General features: G+C 47.2%; 1 protein-coding gene across 1 annotated transcript in view; it reads right to left on the reverse strand.

The window, feature by feature from the left end:
• The window catches only part of LRP4 (LDL receptor related protein 4), a 60,562-nt gene that overhangs the window by 9,241 nt on the left and 34,017 nt on the right, over window positions 1-17,304 (reverse strand). Inside the window, exons 20-34 of the mRNA XM_034932493.4 lie at window positions 15,593-15,794; window positions 13,027-13,216; window positions 12,808-12,939; window positions 11,097-11,237; window positions 10,642-10,728; window positions 10,364-10,535; window positions 9,702-9,864; window positions 9,354-9,579; window positions 8,698-9,001; window positions 7,270-7,488; window positions 6,995-7,129; window positions 5,420-5,528; window positions 2,888-3,032; window positions 2,500-2,613; window positions 1,879-2,014 (exon numbers count right to left, since the gene is read on the reverse strand). Coding sequence (XP_034788384.1) covers window positions 1,879-2,014; window positions 2,500-2,613; window positions 2,888-3,032; window positions 5,420-5,528; window positions 6,995-7,129; window positions 7,270-7,488; window positions 8,698-9,001; window positions 9,354-9,579; window positions 9,702-9,864; window positions 10,364-10,535; window positions 10,642-10,728; window positions 11,097-11,237; window positions 12,808-12,939; window positions 13,027-13,216; window positions 15,593-15,794 — 2,475 coding nt within the window. The remainder of the gene's footprint in view (window positions 1-1,878; window positions 2,015-2,499; window positions 2,614-2,887; window positions 3,033-5,419; window positions 5,529-6,994; window positions 7,130-7,269; window positions 7,489-8,697; window positions 9,002-9,353; window positions 9,580-9,701; window positions 9,865-10,363; window positions 10,536-10,641; window positions 10,729-11,096; window positions 11,238-12,807; window positions 12,940-13,026; window positions 13,217-15,592; window positions 15,795-17,304) is intronic.

Here is a 17,304-nt window from a genome sequence, read left to right on the forward strand (position 1 = left end):
AATAAAGAGACCAGTATGTTGCAGTGGAAAAAAAAAAAACTGTTCTAATTAGAAAAATGTCTAGAAAAGATAGACATCAAAACATTAAGAGTAAATTATATATAGGTATAGGATATTCCCTTCTTCTTTATTCACATCTGTATTTCCAGATTATTTATTTATTTATTTTTTGTTTTTTGTTTTTTTTGAGACAGGGTCTCAGTCTGTCACCCAGGTTGGTGTGCAGTGGCACAATCACAGCTCACTGCAGCCTAAACCTGGGCTCAAGCAATCCTCCCAACCTCAGCCTCCCAAGTAGCTGGGACTACAGGCATGGGCCACCATGCCTGGCTAATTTAAAAAAAAAACTTTTTTGTAGAGATAGGATCTCACTATGTTACCCAGGCTTGTCTTGAATTCCTGGACTCATGTGATCTGCCCACCTTGGCCTCCCAAAGTGCTGGGATTACAGGTATGAGCCACTGCGCCTGGCCCAGATTATTTTTTATAAAATATAAATGGAAAACACAGTCATTAGAATTTTTTGCCAGGTGCAGTGTCTCACATCTGTAATGCCAGCACTTTGGGATGCCTAGGCGGGTGGATCACTTGAGCCCAGAAGTTTAAAACCAGCCTGGGCAACATGGTGAAGCCCCATCTCTACAAAAAGTACAAAAAATTAGCCAGGCATAGTGGCACACATTTATAGTCCCGGCTACCTGGGAGGCTGAAGTAGGAGGATCACATGAAACCAGGAGGTCGAGGCTGCAGTGAGCTTGAGCTGTGTTCATGCTACTGCACTCCAGCCTGGGTGACAGAGTGAGATCCTGTCTCAAGAAAAAAAAAAAAAAAAAAGAAAAAAAAGAATGTCTCTGAATTGAATGTAACATCATATTTAATCAATTTTAAGATGTTTGTTTTTTCTATGGCCTACCATCTCTTAAACAGGCATGTGACTTACAATCAATAGCATTTCACATTTGCTGTTGGTTATCTTTTCAGTTTAATTTCTCAAATCAGGATGCATTTTATAATGAATAGCACCTTTAATTTAATGAAATAAGATACTTTATACTTGATTTGAGAACTGTTCGTGTTTATGCTTGCTTATTTAATAATGGTGTTTGTGTGTGTGTGTGTGTGTGTGTTGCGGGGGGGTGCACATGACATTATAAGCTAAGGCCATCATATCTCTGGGGAAACCTTTTTGTTCCAAGTCATAAAGCCACAGCCCAGAGACTACTGTTGGACAAGCCAATATGCCAAACCTATGATGTGAGAGCAAATGTCACAGAGAGAAGAAGAAGGAGGAATACCATGTGGGAGGGTCCTCCTAAGTGATTTCTGTTTAAAGTTGTTCTTTTTTTTTGTTGTTTTATTTTGTTTTGTTTTGTTTTTGAGATGGAGTTTCGCTCTTTGTTGCCCAGGCTGGAGTGTAATGGCGCGATCTCGGCTCACCGCAACCTCCGCCTCCTGGGTTCAAGTGATTCTCCTGTCTCAGCCTCCAGAGTAGCTGGGATTACAGGCATGTGCCACCACGCTCAGCTAATTTTGTATTTTTAGTGGAAACGGGGTTTCTTCATGTTGGGCAGGCTGGTCTCCAACTCCCGACCTCAAGTGATCCACCTGCCTCAGCCTCCCAAAGTGCTGGGATTACAGGCGTGAGCCACCACACCCAGCCTTAAAGTTGTTCTTAAAGCTTCTTGCCCTCAGAGCTAAAAAGGGAATCACTTGTAACAATCTACAAGTCTGAATATCACTTTCTGTCCCAAATAACAGGGACTGGTAGCTCCTGACATAATCTATCTCCCAACTGCCTTATCAAGCTGGGACTATGAGTTGGTCATGGGATGGTGATTTGAATCAAAGGGCCCATGATCCTGCATTGAACTTATTTACCTTCCTTCCACCTCCTCCAGAGACGTGCGGGTCCGGGTGGTTGAAGAATGCAAGGTGGTAGGTGGTGTGTTGGGTAGCACTGGGCTCTTTTCACTCATGCCAGTAGCCCTAGGAGCTGGTGGTACCAGGCCAGGCACTAGACAAAAAAGAGGATTGGAGTGGGCCACTGGAACCATAAACATCTACATATGGCCCAAGAGTAGCAGCTGGAGAACTTGACAAAACAATCTTTTAGCTGCCCTAGTCCCAGGCACCTTCATTAGTAGCCCTTCTTAATACTATCAATAAAAAGGAGTTGGATTCAATAATAATAGCTCTGGATGGGACAGCTGGCTCACCAGTCAGGAAGAGAGAGTGATGCACAGGCCACTGATTATCCCACAGCAGGGACCTGGGAATCAAGAGACCTGAATTCTGTTCTTGCAAATGCCAGAGGGCAGACAAACCCAGGTTTGAGCAATTCCCAAAACCCAAGCAGACTGCTACCAATCACTCCACTAATAAGACCTTCTTTATGGGGATCCCACCCAGAAGGACAGATCAGACCGGTATCAGAGGCTGCTGACTCTCAGCCCTTCCAGGGGCTCTGCCAAGTGGCTCCAGCCATACAGTCCAACTCACCAAGGGAGCAGGGCCGGCTATCAGGTTCGTCAGGACAGGCACATACGAAGTCCGAGGCTCTGGCAAAGCAGAGGTGGGTGCAGCCACCATTGTTCACACCACAGGCATTGGTCCCTGGAGGCAAAGTAGATGAATGTCTTATCTGGGACAGAATCAGGTCTCCCAATTTAAGGCTTCTCAAAAACAGAGGAAATCCAGGATTACCCTACTCCCAGGGACAGGGGAGGAGGAGAGATACAACCGCGAGGGAGTAAAAAGGTCTAAGCGTTTAAAATGTGAACCAAAAAGCTCTCTTGTGGCCCTAACTGTCTTGGTCCCTAACAGTCCTTGGGTTGACCGACCAATCCCACAGATGTTAAGGAAGCAGGCTCAGTACCCAGGAGCCCACCTGTCTGCCGCTGAGGGGAAACCACGATGATATCCATGAGTCCTTCCACATTTGCCAGCACTGTCTCCTTGTTCCGGCCTGAGTATTTGTCAACACGCTGGATTGACTTGGTCTGCCAGTCTGTCCAGTAGATCCACCTGTCTTGCTACTCAACAGGGGAAGCCCAAAAACAGTAAATATTATTCAGCAAGCAGACTCCTTCCTGTACAGCTTCTGTGCCTCACCATGTGCCACTGCCTCTGCTGAAATGCCCTCTTCATCTCTTCCTCATTTCTGTGCATCAACAGACATGACATTGTCAAGGAAATCTCCCCAAATCCTTATAGACTTCACCATTCTCTCCTCTATACAGTTCTGCACCTTATAGTCACTTGCCCAAGTGCATTTTTACACTCAAGCAATTTGTTTACTGGTCTGTCCATCCTACCAGTTTAGTTCTTCAAGGACAAGAATGTGTTCTATTCATCTCTGAATTTCTAGCACCTAACACTCAGTCCCCATTTAGTTGATTGAATGACTCCCTCTCTAGCAAATAGGAGGAAATTTGAAGGTTCTTATAGGTTCCTGTTCCTCTGGGCCCTTTGCTCAGAGCACTGCCCCAAATCCTCTCTTTACTTCTGTAGGCAGCTTTCTTCTAATGCAATGATGGTGAAATTCTCAACCAAGGGGAGGGAGGGGCAATGAAGGTGTTCTCATCCCCATCCAAGGGTATATATCAGAAACTGTGGGGAAACCTGTAGACTGAAAAACCTATATGCAGTAGTACCCTGTAGTTTTACATTTAGAATATGAAAAAAAAAGACTATCTTTAAGTAAAACCAGATAAAATCTTTTTGGCTAGGCCAGGTGCGGTGGCTCATGCCTGTAATCCCAGCACTTTGGGAGGCCGAGGTGGGCGATCATGAGGTCAGGAGTTCGAAACCAGCCTGACCAACATGGTGAAACCCTGTCTCTACTAAAAATGCAAAAATTAGCTGGGTATGGTGGCACGTACCTGTAATCCCAGCTACTCAGGAGGCTGAGGCAGGAGAGTCACTTGAACCCAGGAGGTGGGGGTTGTAGTGAGCCAAGATCGCACCACTGCACTCCAGCCTGGGTGACAGAGTGAGACTCCATCTCAAAAAAAAAAAATTCACCAGGTGTGGTGGCGCATGCCTGTAATCCCACCTACTCGGGAGGCTGAGGCAGGAGAATTGCTTGAATCTAGGAAGCGGAGGTTGCAGTGAGCTGAGATCACACCACCGCACTCCAGCCTGGGCGACACAGCAAGACTCCATCTTAAAAACAACAACAACAACAAAACAAACAAAAAAATGCTTTTTGGCTAGTGGGACATAATATAGAATACAGACAGAGTTGATAATATTTGGCAAAAAAGGGTCAAATTTATTTCTCTTTCTTTTCTTTCCTTTCTTCTTTCCTTTCTGTCTCTTTCTCTGACTCTCCTCTCTGAGATAGCATCTTGCTCTGTTGCCCAAGTTGGAGCACAGTGGTACAAATGTAGCTCACTGCAGCTCGACCTCCTGGGCTCAAGCGATCCTCCTGCCTCAGCCTCCTGAGTAGCTGAGACTACAGGTGTGTACCAGCACACCTGGCTAATTTAACAAAAAATTTTATAGAGATAGGGTCTCGCCATGTTGCCCAGTCTGGTCTCAAACTCTTGGGCTCAAGTGATACTCTGGCCTCAGCCAGAGTGCTGTGATTACAGGCATAAGCCACTACACCTGGCCAAGATTTTTAAATGATTGAGAATTCCTGTTTTGGCCTCAGGCTTGGTAGATCTTCTTTTCCTGGCCCAAATTATTTTTTGTGTTAGAACTCAAAAGTGACAGCTAATAATTAAAATGGGTAGCGATAACATGTATGTGGTGCTTACTGTGTGCCAGGTACTATGCTAATGCTTTGTGTCTATTTCAGGAGGATACTATTATTAGGCTGATTTATTTTATAGATAACTGAAGCTGAGAGAGGTTCATTCACTCTAGTTCAAAGTTACACAGTTATTTAATAATACAGATAGAACTTGAATCCAGGTACCTGGCAAATTGACGGTACTCATTAAATACTTACAAACTGGCTAGATGCCTCAAAACTCTGGCTTTTAGCCACTCCACCCTGTTGCCACTAAGTGAGCTCCCTATGCCCAGATGCTGGGACCGCAGCATTAGGATTAACTGGGGAACTTGTCAAAATGTATTTTACTGTGCCCAGCCCTCATGAAGCAGCTTCTCTATAATCTCTATAGTCAGGGCCTAGGAACCTGCATTTTAACAAGCACCATATTGGATTCTGTATACCACTCTTTGAGAGCCACTCCTTTGAATGCTAGAACATGGGAATGGCAGGATAAGAGTAGCAAGGCACTCGGTGGCCCTACCAACCTACCAAGGCTTCAGGGCATAGGAAAAATCCCTAAAATGAGCTTCAATAGCACGTCTGTTCAGTAGCAGCTACAGCTGAGACTGCTGACTTAGAACCCCAAAGAAACATCCCAGTCAAGGAGGTTTAGTTACCTCTCTCCTGAGCCAGTACCTGTGTGAGGGCAAAGGGGTGGGACACATGGCTGACCAAGACCTGCCGCAGTTTCCCATTGAGGTCAGCACTCTCGATCCGGTCCAGATGCGCATCCACCCAGTAGATCCTGCGAAGAAAATGAAAAGAGTGGCTGCTCCAAACGCTTGCCAGGGAGCCCAGCTCTTCCCCCTATGAACCTATTTGTCCCCTCCTGAGCTGACTGGCAGATGCTATGAGAACTCAAGAAGCACCCTCGATGAGGGGTCATTGTGAGTCCCAAAGCTGAAGAGGGGAGCTAGTGGTTCATGAGTGGGGAGGTCAGGGCTGCTCTGGGGAGGCATAGAAAGTCTAGTGACCTCAGAGGAACCACCACCCAGCCTCATCTTCAGGAATTTGATTGCCCTTTGACTCCTACCCAATAATCAAAGCCCAATTTCTTACAAATGGTCTTTAAGAAGAGAGCTCACTCGGCCAGGCATGGTGGCTCACGCTTGTAATCCTAGCACTTTGGGAGGCCGAGGCGGGGGATCACTTGAGGTCAGGAGTTCGAGATCAGCCTGGCCAACATGGTGAAACCCCGTCTCTGCTAAAATACAAAAATTAGCCAGGCGTGGTGACACGTGCCTGTAATCCTAGCTACTTGGGAGGCTGAAGCACGAGAATGGCTTAAACCCAGGAGGCGGAGGTTGCAGTGAGCCGAGATCGTGCGACTGCACTCCAGCCTGGGCAAAAGAGTTAGACTCTGTCTCAACAACAACAACAAAAAAGGAAGTGAGCCCAGTCTACATGGACCTTGCTGAGGTTAAAAGAAGAAGGCATTCTACCACCTTTCCAGAAGTCTTGGATTCCCTTCCCCTTCTTTTGGATCAGAAGGGGGCACAGACTGCTTTAGAGCCCCTTCCCCCTGCCCTTAGCATTTCTTATCTAGAAAAGGAGTTGTACATTCCGGAGCCTGGGTCGGGCGTGGTGGCTCATGCCTGAAATCCCAGCACTTTGGGAAGCCAAGGCAGTAGGATTGCTTGAGTCCAGGAGTTCGAGACCAGCCTGGGCAACATAGCGAGATGCTGTCTCTACAAAAAATTTAGAAATTAGCTGGGCATGGTGGCATGTGCCTATAGTCCCTGCTACTTGAGAGGCTGAGGTAAGAAGATGGCTTGAGCCAGGGAGGTTCAGGCTGCAGAGAGCTGTGACTGCGCCACTGCACTCCAGCCTGGGCAACAGAGCAAGATGCTGTCTCAACAACAACAAAGTTCCAGAGCCTGAAGGGATCAGGATTTGTTATATTATAACAAATATAAGAATCAGCCCTTAAATGAGTAGGGGTGTGAGACCTGTGGTCCAGCCAGAAGACATGCTCTGCCAAAGGCACTCAAATTAGGAACATGTAAACCAGCCAAACAAAACCCACATAAGGGTTGAGGGCTGGATTTAGCAATCGCTGCTCTAAGAATATATTCCCTTATCCTTCTCAATGATTCCTCTTCCCCACATACCAAGAAGCTTTCTATCTTTTCATTTTTCCAAGGTTAATCTCAACCATTCTCTCTTCTGCCCACCCGATTTCCAGGAGGCTGTTTGATGCAAGACTCCCACCTGCGGGTATCATAGTCCAGGGTAAGGCCATTGGGCCAACCCAGGTCTGTGTTGATGAGGACCTTCCGCTCAGAACCATCCAAGTTTGCCCGTTCGATCTTGGCAATGTGGCCCCAGTCTGTCCAGAAGAGGTACCTGAGACACAACAGTGCCATCATCATCAAGGCATGGGAAGACAGCACCCAGAGGTTGAGAGAACACAGAGGACCCACTAACACCATCTTTCCACCCAGCCCTTCTTCCCTGGATCTCTCTTCTGCTGGCCATAAACTTACCCCTTCCTGGGGAAAACAGCAATGGCCCGGGGCTCATCCAGGCTATTGTTGATCAGTACTTTGCGGCAGGAACCATCCAGCCTGGACGCCTCAATGGTATTTCGACCTGTGTCTGTCCAGTACAGGTTCCTGGCCACCCAGTCCACTGCCAGCCCGTCAGTGGTCTTCAGCCCTCGCCCGATCACTGTCTCCATGTTGCTGCCGTTCAGGTCTGCTCGCCTTGGGGAGAGCCCAGTGTTGGATGAGCAACCAGACTGACCCAGAATAGAGTAGAACTCCTTTAACCCATGTTCCCATAACTGGACCCCACTGAACTGTAAGCTCCACAGGGATAGAGACCAGGTATCTATGAGTACATTCCTCAGCACCCAGCATGATAGATGCTCAATAAAATAATTGCAGAATGAAGGAACCAGTTCTTAGGAGGACACAGTATTTCCTGCTAACTGGATATAGTGGCGGTTGCCAGGGGATGTCTTGCTAGAAGACAAGTTTATCATTCCCCACATACCTTTGGGAAGAGACAAGGATTGCTAGGTGGTGATAATAAGAAACGCAGATTTGTCAAAACCAACCTGTGCATTTTTTAAAAGTTAAAAACAATTTTAAATACAAGTAGATATGAGGTTTCATTATGTTGCCTAGGCTGGTCTTGAACTCCTGGGCTCAAGCAATCTTCCCGCCTTGGCCTCCCAAAGTGCTGGGATTATAGGCGCGAGCTACCACGCCAGACCCTAACTGTGCACTTTTGCAAAGGCCCTATGGGCAGGAGGGAACTCTACCTCAGAATGCGGAGCATGTCACTGTCACCTAGGGGACTTCCCTAAACTGTATATGCCTACCTGTCCCCAGTTTGAGATTCTAATACATCCCTTGGGGAGAGCAAAGGGGAATGTTCCCTGTTCCTCCATGTGAGAATATCTGCCATGGTAAACCACTCTTACTGGTGGCAGGACATCATATTCCTAAGCTGTGTTAGAGCCACAAATTTAAAGAATAAAAATAAAACAACGAAAAAATAAAAAACAACAGCTTTGTAAACCACCATAAGACTTGGCATTTGATTGGGGCTCCTTTACTGCAATACAGATACTGGTTATATGGCCTACTCATCAGTAAGTCCTAGGGGATTCTTGGAGCTCCCTCAGGGCACAATGGTAGATGTGAAAGGCTCCAGGTCCCCTGACTTTACCTGTTTTTTTTTTTGTTGTTGTTTGTTTTACATACTAGGCTTCCATATAATCTCTAAACAAACGAAAGTTTGAAACTCTGCTGTAAGTGACAACACTACAAAGTGAACAAGTCAGGATTAAAACTCACTATCCAAAGTGCCGAATCACTCGTCCATTTAGTGGTCAGAACACAACCTCACCCATGGGCGACCAGAAGCAAATCTGTGTCTTCTGGAGGTTTCAGTGTTGCTCATACCTGATAACATCCAGGAACACATCTGTGTAATAGACCTTTCCATCCACGCTGTCATAGTCCAGGGAGATGACATTGTTGAGCTCAGGAACAGGGACATGCACATCGGTGTGGTCACTGGTGTCCAGTGAGATACGCCGGATGGAGCCACGGCTGGAGAAGAGCAGGTAGGTCTCAGGAGAGGGATCACAGGTCTTCCCATCTCCCTTCAGCTGGATGCCAGTGGGGCAGGCACAGGAGAAGCCCGAAGGCCGAGGCAAGCAGAGGTGGGAGCAGCCGCCATTTCTCGAGCCGCACTTGTTAAAACCTGGTGATGAGAAGCACAAGTATTCACACCTAGCCTGGAACATCATCTGAATCTTACAAAGGTCCCAGTTGCTTGTGGCTGGCTCTTTGCTGTTCTAAGTGACAGGATTCAGTGCCTGGCAGGGTGAGATAGAAGGAGGGTCTGCAGGAGGATCTCCAGGAGTCCTTTGAAGGTGACAGCTGTAGTACCAGCCATACCCAGAGAGAACACAGCCCAATCTGGAAGGGAGCTTAAACAGATCACTGTCTTTCTGGCTGTAAAGGAGCTCTGTGCTCTGGATATATCTCTGATGTTGAGATGGCCCCAGAAAGCCAGAGGCTCTGACTCACAGCCCCAGCCCTCTGACTCTCACCTAGTGGCTGTGCCCGGTCCACAGCCTGCATGTCCATGAGGCCTGGCAGGTTGGACCTCACGAGGATGACATTGCTGCCAGTACCCTTGTCAGCACGGTGGATGCTCCGAGTCTGCCAGTCAGTCCAGTAGATATAGGAGTCGAGCAGGGTGAGGCCATATGGGTGCTGCACCGGTGACACCAATGTATGCCGATTGGCACCATTCAGGTCAGCAGCCTCAATTCGCTGCAGAGGAAGGAGAGGGTGGGGGGTGGTGATCAGCAGATTGGGAACTCTCCATGGAGATCCTAGGCAGGCCTTTCCCATCTTCCCAGGCTCCGGGGAAGCAGCAGGGATACGGCTCTCACCTCGGTGTGAGCATCGGCCCATAGCAGTTGGGAGCTGGCCTTGTCCACAGTCAGTCCATTGGGCCATCCTAGGTTGTTGTTGATGAGCACTGCGCGGTCTGAGCCATCCATTCCGGACCGCTCTAACTTGGCATTCTCCCCCCAGTCTGTCCAGTACATAAACCTGAGTGAGGAAGAATATTAGCTATATTAGCTAGTTATTCCAGCAGCTACCACATACCATGAATACTTAACAGTATGTCAGATACACTTGAGTACTTACAGTATGTCAGGCAAAATTTTTGCTTGACAAAATACTTTGCAAAATACTTCATGTGCATTATCTCAACCTTCATAAGGGCCACAAGGTATGTATTTTCACTACCACCTCCATTTAATAGGTAAGGAAGCTGAGAATTAGAGAGGTTAAATACCGGACCCAAGTGATATAGCTAATACATGATGAAAACATTTCAATCCTGGTATTCTGATTCAAGGCTCATGCTTTTAACTTCTACACTGTACTGTCACCCTGCGAGAAGTCACAAGAGAGTGGAAGAGCCCCAGGGAGGTCACCTTGTTTCTGTGATGCAAGCTTCCTCTCCACTACCCACCTTTACCCCATCATAACCCCAGCTGAGCTGGCCCCCCACACTACCCAGTGTGATACAGCCAGCTCTCACCCCATCTCATGGTACAGTACGATGGCCCGGGGACTGTCAAGGTTCTGCCACACCAACACTTTCCGCATGGACCCGTCCAGGTTGCCCACTTCAATCCGGTTTGTTCCCGTGTCTGTCCAGTATACTTTCCGGCCAATGGCATCAACCGCGAGCCCATCTGTGGTCTGTAGCCCTGTGGGAAGTCAAAAGAGCACACTGGCCCCTATTTTAAAACAGATGGGCTATTTCCCCAGCCCTGTTGCCAGACAGGTGGTCCCTGGGCTAGGAGGAAGGCCCACCTGTGGTGATGATGTCCTCATGCTGTGAGCCATCCAGATTGGCACGACTGATCCTGTGCAGTGTGCTGTCAGACCAGTACACCTTTCCTGGAGAGGGAAAGCTTGGCTCAACCTAGACCCTCACCCCCTACAATGGGACACACACAGCTGATTCATGTCTTGAAACACCAGAGCATGTCAGAGAGCTCTGGAGCCTCTAGCAGAGGAAATCAAGGAAAACGCAGAAATATCATAGCAGGATAGCTCTTGGCAGAGACGGAGAGAAGAGGGCCCCAAACCATGCTCTCACAACCAAAGAGAAAGTGCTAGAGAGACAGGGACAGGGGCTATGCCAGAGGGAATGGGGAACAAACACCCTGGCTCTTGGCAGGAGACAAAGGTGGTGGGAGAGGAAAGACAGTAATTGTTGAAGGGCAGGGACAGAAGGCCAGGTGGGAAGAGAGGGCCACACAGACCTTCCTGGGGGTCTACTCCAATGGCAATGGTGTTCTTCATGGTAATGTTGATTGGTACCACCACATCAGCAAAATAAGGGATGTCCAGGGAGACCATGCGAATGTCTATCCTCCTGGCGAAGATGAGGAAACTGTTCATGCCTGCCAGGTGGAGAGGAGGGAAGAGGATCACTCGAGCACAGCCATTAAATGGATTTGGAATCAGGCAAACTGAAACTCATGCCCTGTCCCTGCTAGTTTCTAGCTATGTTATTCTAGGCAAGTTATTTAAATTATTATTATTTTTTGAGACAGGGTCTTGCTGTGTCGCCCAGGCTGGAGTGCACTGGCATGATCATGGCTTACTGCAGCCTTGACCTCCTGAGCTCAAGCGATCCTCCTACCTCAGCCCCCTGAGTAGCTGGGACTACAGGCAGACACCACCATGCCCAGCTAATTTTTGTATTTTTTTGTAGATATGGGGTTTCGTCATATTGCCCAGGCTGGTCTGAAACTCCTGGGCTCAAGCCTCTGCCCACCTCAGCCTCCTAAAGTGCTGGGATTACAGGCATGAGCCACTACTCTCAGCTTAAATTATTAGGCCTCAGTTTTCTTATCCATAAAATGGGGACAATAATGGGGTGGCTGTAAGGGTTAAAAGATCATGTACATAAAGCACTTACCATTAGGTCTCACACATATTCATAAATAATGCCTCTTTATTAATATTATGAAAGTGGCTCTCTTTGAAGGACCCTTTACCATGAAGATTAAGAAAGAGAAAAAAAGAAAGGGAATAAAGGGACCCCAGGGGGCTTTACTCACAACCTGAGAGGCACAGTTCACAGCTCCTTTCTCACTCAAATTCCCAGGGAGGTTAGAGTTCAAATGCAGCCTACCCTGCAGCATCTCCTAGGGAGAAACCTTGACTTCCGACATCTGGGTAGCCAGGTACTGCTTCTGGGACCCTCCAATAAGGTTGTCACATAGGTTGTGCACTCACAAAAGTGGCACATCTAAGGGGGAGGGTACTGTGACATTGTAGATATCATACATTTCTGTTTTTATTATACCAATTTTGGGCAGTTAGAAGTGTCTTTTTTTTTTTTTTTTTTTTTTTTTTTGAGACAGAGTCTCACTCTGTCACCCAGGCTGGAGTGCAGTGGCGTGATCTCTGCTCACTGCAACCTTCACCTCCCAGGTTCAAGCAATTCTTCTGCCTTAGCCTCCCAAGTAGCTGGGATTACGCGCCACCATGCCTGGCTAATTTTTGTATTTTCAGTAGAGACGAGGTTTCACCATGTTGGCCAGGTTGGTCTTGAACTCCTGACCTCTAGTGATTTGCCTGCCTTGGCCTCCCAAAGTGCTAGGATTACAGGCATGAGCCACCGTGCCCGGCCAGAAGTGTCTTATTCCAACCAAATCGTATATTATGACAATGTACTAAGAGATGAGAGGAAAGTGTCTTGAGAAAGGAGCATCTTTATCTAATATGCATGAAGACATCATAAGAACTAGTTGGACCCTGCCTCCAGTCCTTTCTACTTGCTCCCCAGGGCCTCTCCCCAGGCCCGTCCCCTTTTCTAAAAGCCGTGAGTCTCTCCCCTGGGCCTCTAGAAGCAGCAGGACTCATGGTTTCTCAGACCACGTTGGAGCCCATCTGCAAGGAAGGAAGAGAGCCATTGCCCCCTCCCAGAGAGGCTGCATCTAGATCTGTGATGCTTTCACTCACCTGGTGAGCAGGTCTTGCCATCAGACAGCAGGTTGATGCCTGTGGGGCAGGTACAGCTGAATCCGCTTGGATTTGGGGACCTAAGACACAGGTGGCTACAGCCGCCATTCTCCATAGCACATGGTGTAGACACTGGGTAGAGAGGAGGGGATGTTCAATGGGGAGAGCTAGGGCATAGGAGGGCCACGGAGAAGCCAATGCGAGCCAAGGGCTGCTCACCTGGGGGCCGGCGGCGGTGGAAGACATGGATGTCCATTAGGTTTTCCAGGTTCTCCTGCAGAGTCTCCCGGTCCAGCCCTGTCAGCCGGTCAGCGCTCTGTATGCTCTTGGTCTGCCAGTCAGTCCAATAGATGCGCTCTCCATAGAGGGTCAGCCCAAATGGGTGGGGGAGCTGGCTTCCAATCAGCACCTGCCAGGGCCCCAACACTGTGTCATCTTCAACAAAGTCTGACAGTACAGAGCAGTGGCAAAGAGCTCACTGTGGACTCAGAAAGCAGCTCTCCCACTAACACCTACTGGGTGACCTCCAGTAAGAGCTACTTATAAAATCTCTCTGAGCCTTGCTCTATCAATCTGTGACTTGATCATGCCTGGCTCTAAGGGTCGTGTGATGGTTTTATTGGAAGATGTTGGAAGTCATCTATTACATCATCTCAAAGTATCTCTGGACAAATTACTTATTAAGTACAAAATTAAAAAATAGCAACTTTACAGTGGACACTACCTTAACCATACAATGGCAGTAAGTATCACAATAATGGAACAGGCCAACACCTGTGTCTACTGATGAGACACACTGAGAACTCAAGGACATGACTTCACTTAGTGTAGTATTCCTGCTGCAAATGCACACTCTGAATCCAATCACAAGGAAACATTAGATAAATCCAAGTTGAGAGACATTATAAAAAATAACTGGCCTTTACTCTTTAAAAATGCAAATGTCCACTTTGGGAGGTCCAGGCGGGCAGATCACCTGAGGTCAGGAGTTCAAGACTAGCCTGGCCAACATGGCGAAACCCTGTCTCTACTAAAAATACAAAAATTAGCTGGGCGTGGTAGCGGGTGCCTATAATCCCAGCTACTTGGGAGGCTGAGGCAGGAGAATTGCTTGAACCCGGGAGACAGAGATTGCAGTGAGCTGAGATCGCACCATTGCACTCCAGTCTGGGCGACAGAGCAAGACTCTTGTCTCAAAACAAAACAAACAAACAAAAAATGCAAATGTCAATAAAGTCACAGAAAAGCTGAGGAAATGTTCCAGATTAGAGTAAAGAGACTAGATTAGTTGGGCCCGGTGGTGCACAGCTCCAGCTACTCAGGAGCCTCAGATGGGAGGATCACCTGAGCCCAGGTCAGCATGGGCGACACACCAAGACTGCAGTCTCAAAAAAAAAAAAAAAAAAAAAAAAGCTATGTGTGGTGGCTCATGCCTATAAACCCAACACTTTGGGAGGTCAAGGCAGGAGGATTGCTTGAGCCTAGGAGTTCAAGACTAGCCTAGACAACAAAGTGAGACCCCCATCTCTACAAAAAATAAAAAAATCAGCCGAGTGGCCTCAAACCCGTAGGCTCCTGAGTAGCTAGGGTGCAGTAGTAGGTGCCTGTGGTCCCAGCTACGTGGGAGGATCCCTTGGGCCAGGAGGTCGCAGTTACAGTGGGCCATGTTTGTGGCACTACACTCCTGCCTGGGCCACAGAGTGAGTGTCTAAAAATAAATAAATAAATAAAAATTAAAAGAGACGTAATTACTAAACACAATGGGTGATCCTGATTGGATCCTAGATTAACAAAGAAAAAAAGTGGGGTGGGAGGAGCTATAAAGGACATCACTGAGGCAATTGGTAGTGAAATTGGGCAAGGACTATGATTAGACAGTAATATTGGGCCGGGCATGGTGGCTCGCGCCTATAATCCCAACACTTTGGGAGGCTGAGGCAGAAGGATCGTTTGAGGCCAGAAGTTTGAGACTAGCCTGGGTAATACAGGAAGTCTCTACCAAAAAGAAAGAAAAAAACTAGCCAGGCGTTATGGCTCATGCCTATAGTCTCAGCTACTCAGGATCCTAGGAGTTCGAGGGTGCAGTGACCCAGTATTGTGCCACTGCACTCCAGCCTGGGTGACACAGCATGACCCTGCCTCTAAAAAACCAAAAAAAAAAAAAAAAAAGACAGTAATATTGGATCAATGTTAAATTTCCTGATTTTGATCATTGTACTGTGGTGATGTAAGACAACATCTTTGCTTTTAGGAAATGTGCACAGGAATAGTTTGGAGTCAAGGGCAGGCTGTCTCCACTCTAATTTCAGACAGTTCCAAAAAATAATAGTGAGTGTGTACAGAAACAGAATGATAAAGCAAATGTGGCAAAATTTTATTTATTCTTTTTACCTGTTCTTGCAACTTTTCTGTAAGTTTGAAATTATACCAAAACAAAAACAAAAAGAGATGAATCACAGGCCCACAGTGCAACTGGTAATTTAACAAGCATTAGTTGTGCTGGTTAACAGGAAATTCTGTGCATTTACACCCCCAGCTCACAATCCACACAAGTCCCTAGTTTCTTTTCATCATCAACCAGCAGCCCTTTCCCACCCCTGCCCCCAAGCTCTGGACAGCACCCACAGCCTCAGAGAAACAGCACATGCCCCATGCTGGTCCCATAACCTCCAGATCCCCTTATCTCCAATCAGCTGCCAGCCAAAAAGTACTGTCCTGGAGGCTGTCAAGGCTGTGGGAAGATGTTTCAGTGCCACCCTTACCTTCCTCTTACTGCCACACTTACCTTCCTCTTACTGCCATCCAGTCCAGCAAATTCAATTGTCTTCATGCCGGCGTCAGCCCAGTATAGACGCTGGGACCCGTAATCAATAGCTAACCCATTAGGCCAGGTCAGATTAGAAGAGATAATGACTTGGCGGCCTGAGGCATCCATGCCAGCTCGTTCAATCTTGGGGCTCGCACCCCAGTCAGTCCAATACATGTACCTGGGCAAAGGCAAGGCAAGGCAGGTCTTACAAGCTAGTTAATATCCAGCAGGGACTCAGAGTACCTAGGATTTCAGGGTTTCTGCCTGAAGCAGCTCCTCATCAGCCTCAGCCTCCTGCATCAGTGTCCAGCCCAGCTCTGGGCTCAGCACTATCTCTGAATGCCTTGTCTTCTATCACTATCAAAAGGTACAGAGTCTTAATAAAAGCAGAGCCCACAGCTTAAGCAAAACTCCACAAATAAAGTGTACATGGGAATAAAGAAAGAGGAGGGGTGAAAATGAATAAGAAACATTTCCTTGGCCAGGCGCCATGGTTCATGCCTATAATCTCAGCACTTTGGGAGGCTGAGAGTATCACTTGAGCCCAGAAGTTTGAGACCAGCCTGGGCAACATAGTAGGATCCCATCTCTACCAAAAAAAAAAGGGCCAGATATGGTGGTGCACATCTGTGGTCCCAGCTACTTGAGAGGCTGAGATAGGAGGATCATTTGAATCCAGGAGGTCAAGGCTGCAGTGAGCCATGACTGGGCCACTGCACTCCAGCCTGGGCAATGAGTGAGACTCTGTTTCAAAAAAAAAAAAAAAAAAAAGAAAGAAAAAAACAAAAAGAGAAATGTTTCTTGACTGGATGGGTTAAATAAGTTAACAGAACTCTATAAAACCAGTAAGAACAACATAGGCCAGGTGCAGTGGCTCACACCTGTAATCCCAACACTTTGGGAGGCTGAAGCAGGACGATTGCTTTAGCTCAGAAGTTTGACACCAGCCTAGACAACATAGCAAGACCCCATCTCTACAAAAAAAAAACTGTAAAAATTAGCTAGGCATTGTGGTCTGTGCCTGCAGTCCCAGCTACTTGGGAGGCTGAGGCAGGAGGATTGCTTGAGCCCAGGAGGTTGAGGCTGCAGTGAGCCGTGATTTGCACCACTGCACTCCATCCTGGGCCACAGAGCAAGACCCTGTCTCAAAACAAACAAACAACAACAACAAAAACAAGGTAGATCTATACACTCAACTGGAAAGATACACAAGATATAAGGGCAAGCAGAAAAAAAGTCACAAAAAGTATGCTATTTTTGTAAAACCAAAACCATCACCACCAACAACAAATGTTTACATACATTTAGAAGAAAACCTGGAAAAAAATATCCTGAACTGTTAACTTATTGCTGGAGAGTGAGATCACAGAGAATTTTTACTTTCTACAGATTTAAATTTTTTTAACAATGAGTTACTTTTGCAAGTAAACCAACAATAAAAAAAAGATAAGGAAAGAAAGAATTGAAAAGTTTCCTTGTCCACAGAGAATACAAAGTTGTCACCAGCTGTTGGGAACAAGCCCCCCAAAATTTGGCCATAAACTGGCCCCCAAAACTGGCCATAAGCAAAATCTCTGCAGCACTGTGACATGTTCATGATGGCCATAACGCCCACACTGGAAGGTTGTGGGTTTACCCGAATGAGGGCAAGGAACACCTGGCCTGCCCAGGGCAGGAAAACTGCTTAA

This window comes from Pan paniscus, chromosome 9 (assembly GCF_029289425.2).
Source record: "Pan paniscus chromosome 9, NHGRI_mPanPan1-v2.0_pri, whole genome shotgun sequence".
NCBI lineage: Eukaryota > Metazoa > Chordata > Mammalia > Primates > Hominidae > Pan > Pan paniscus.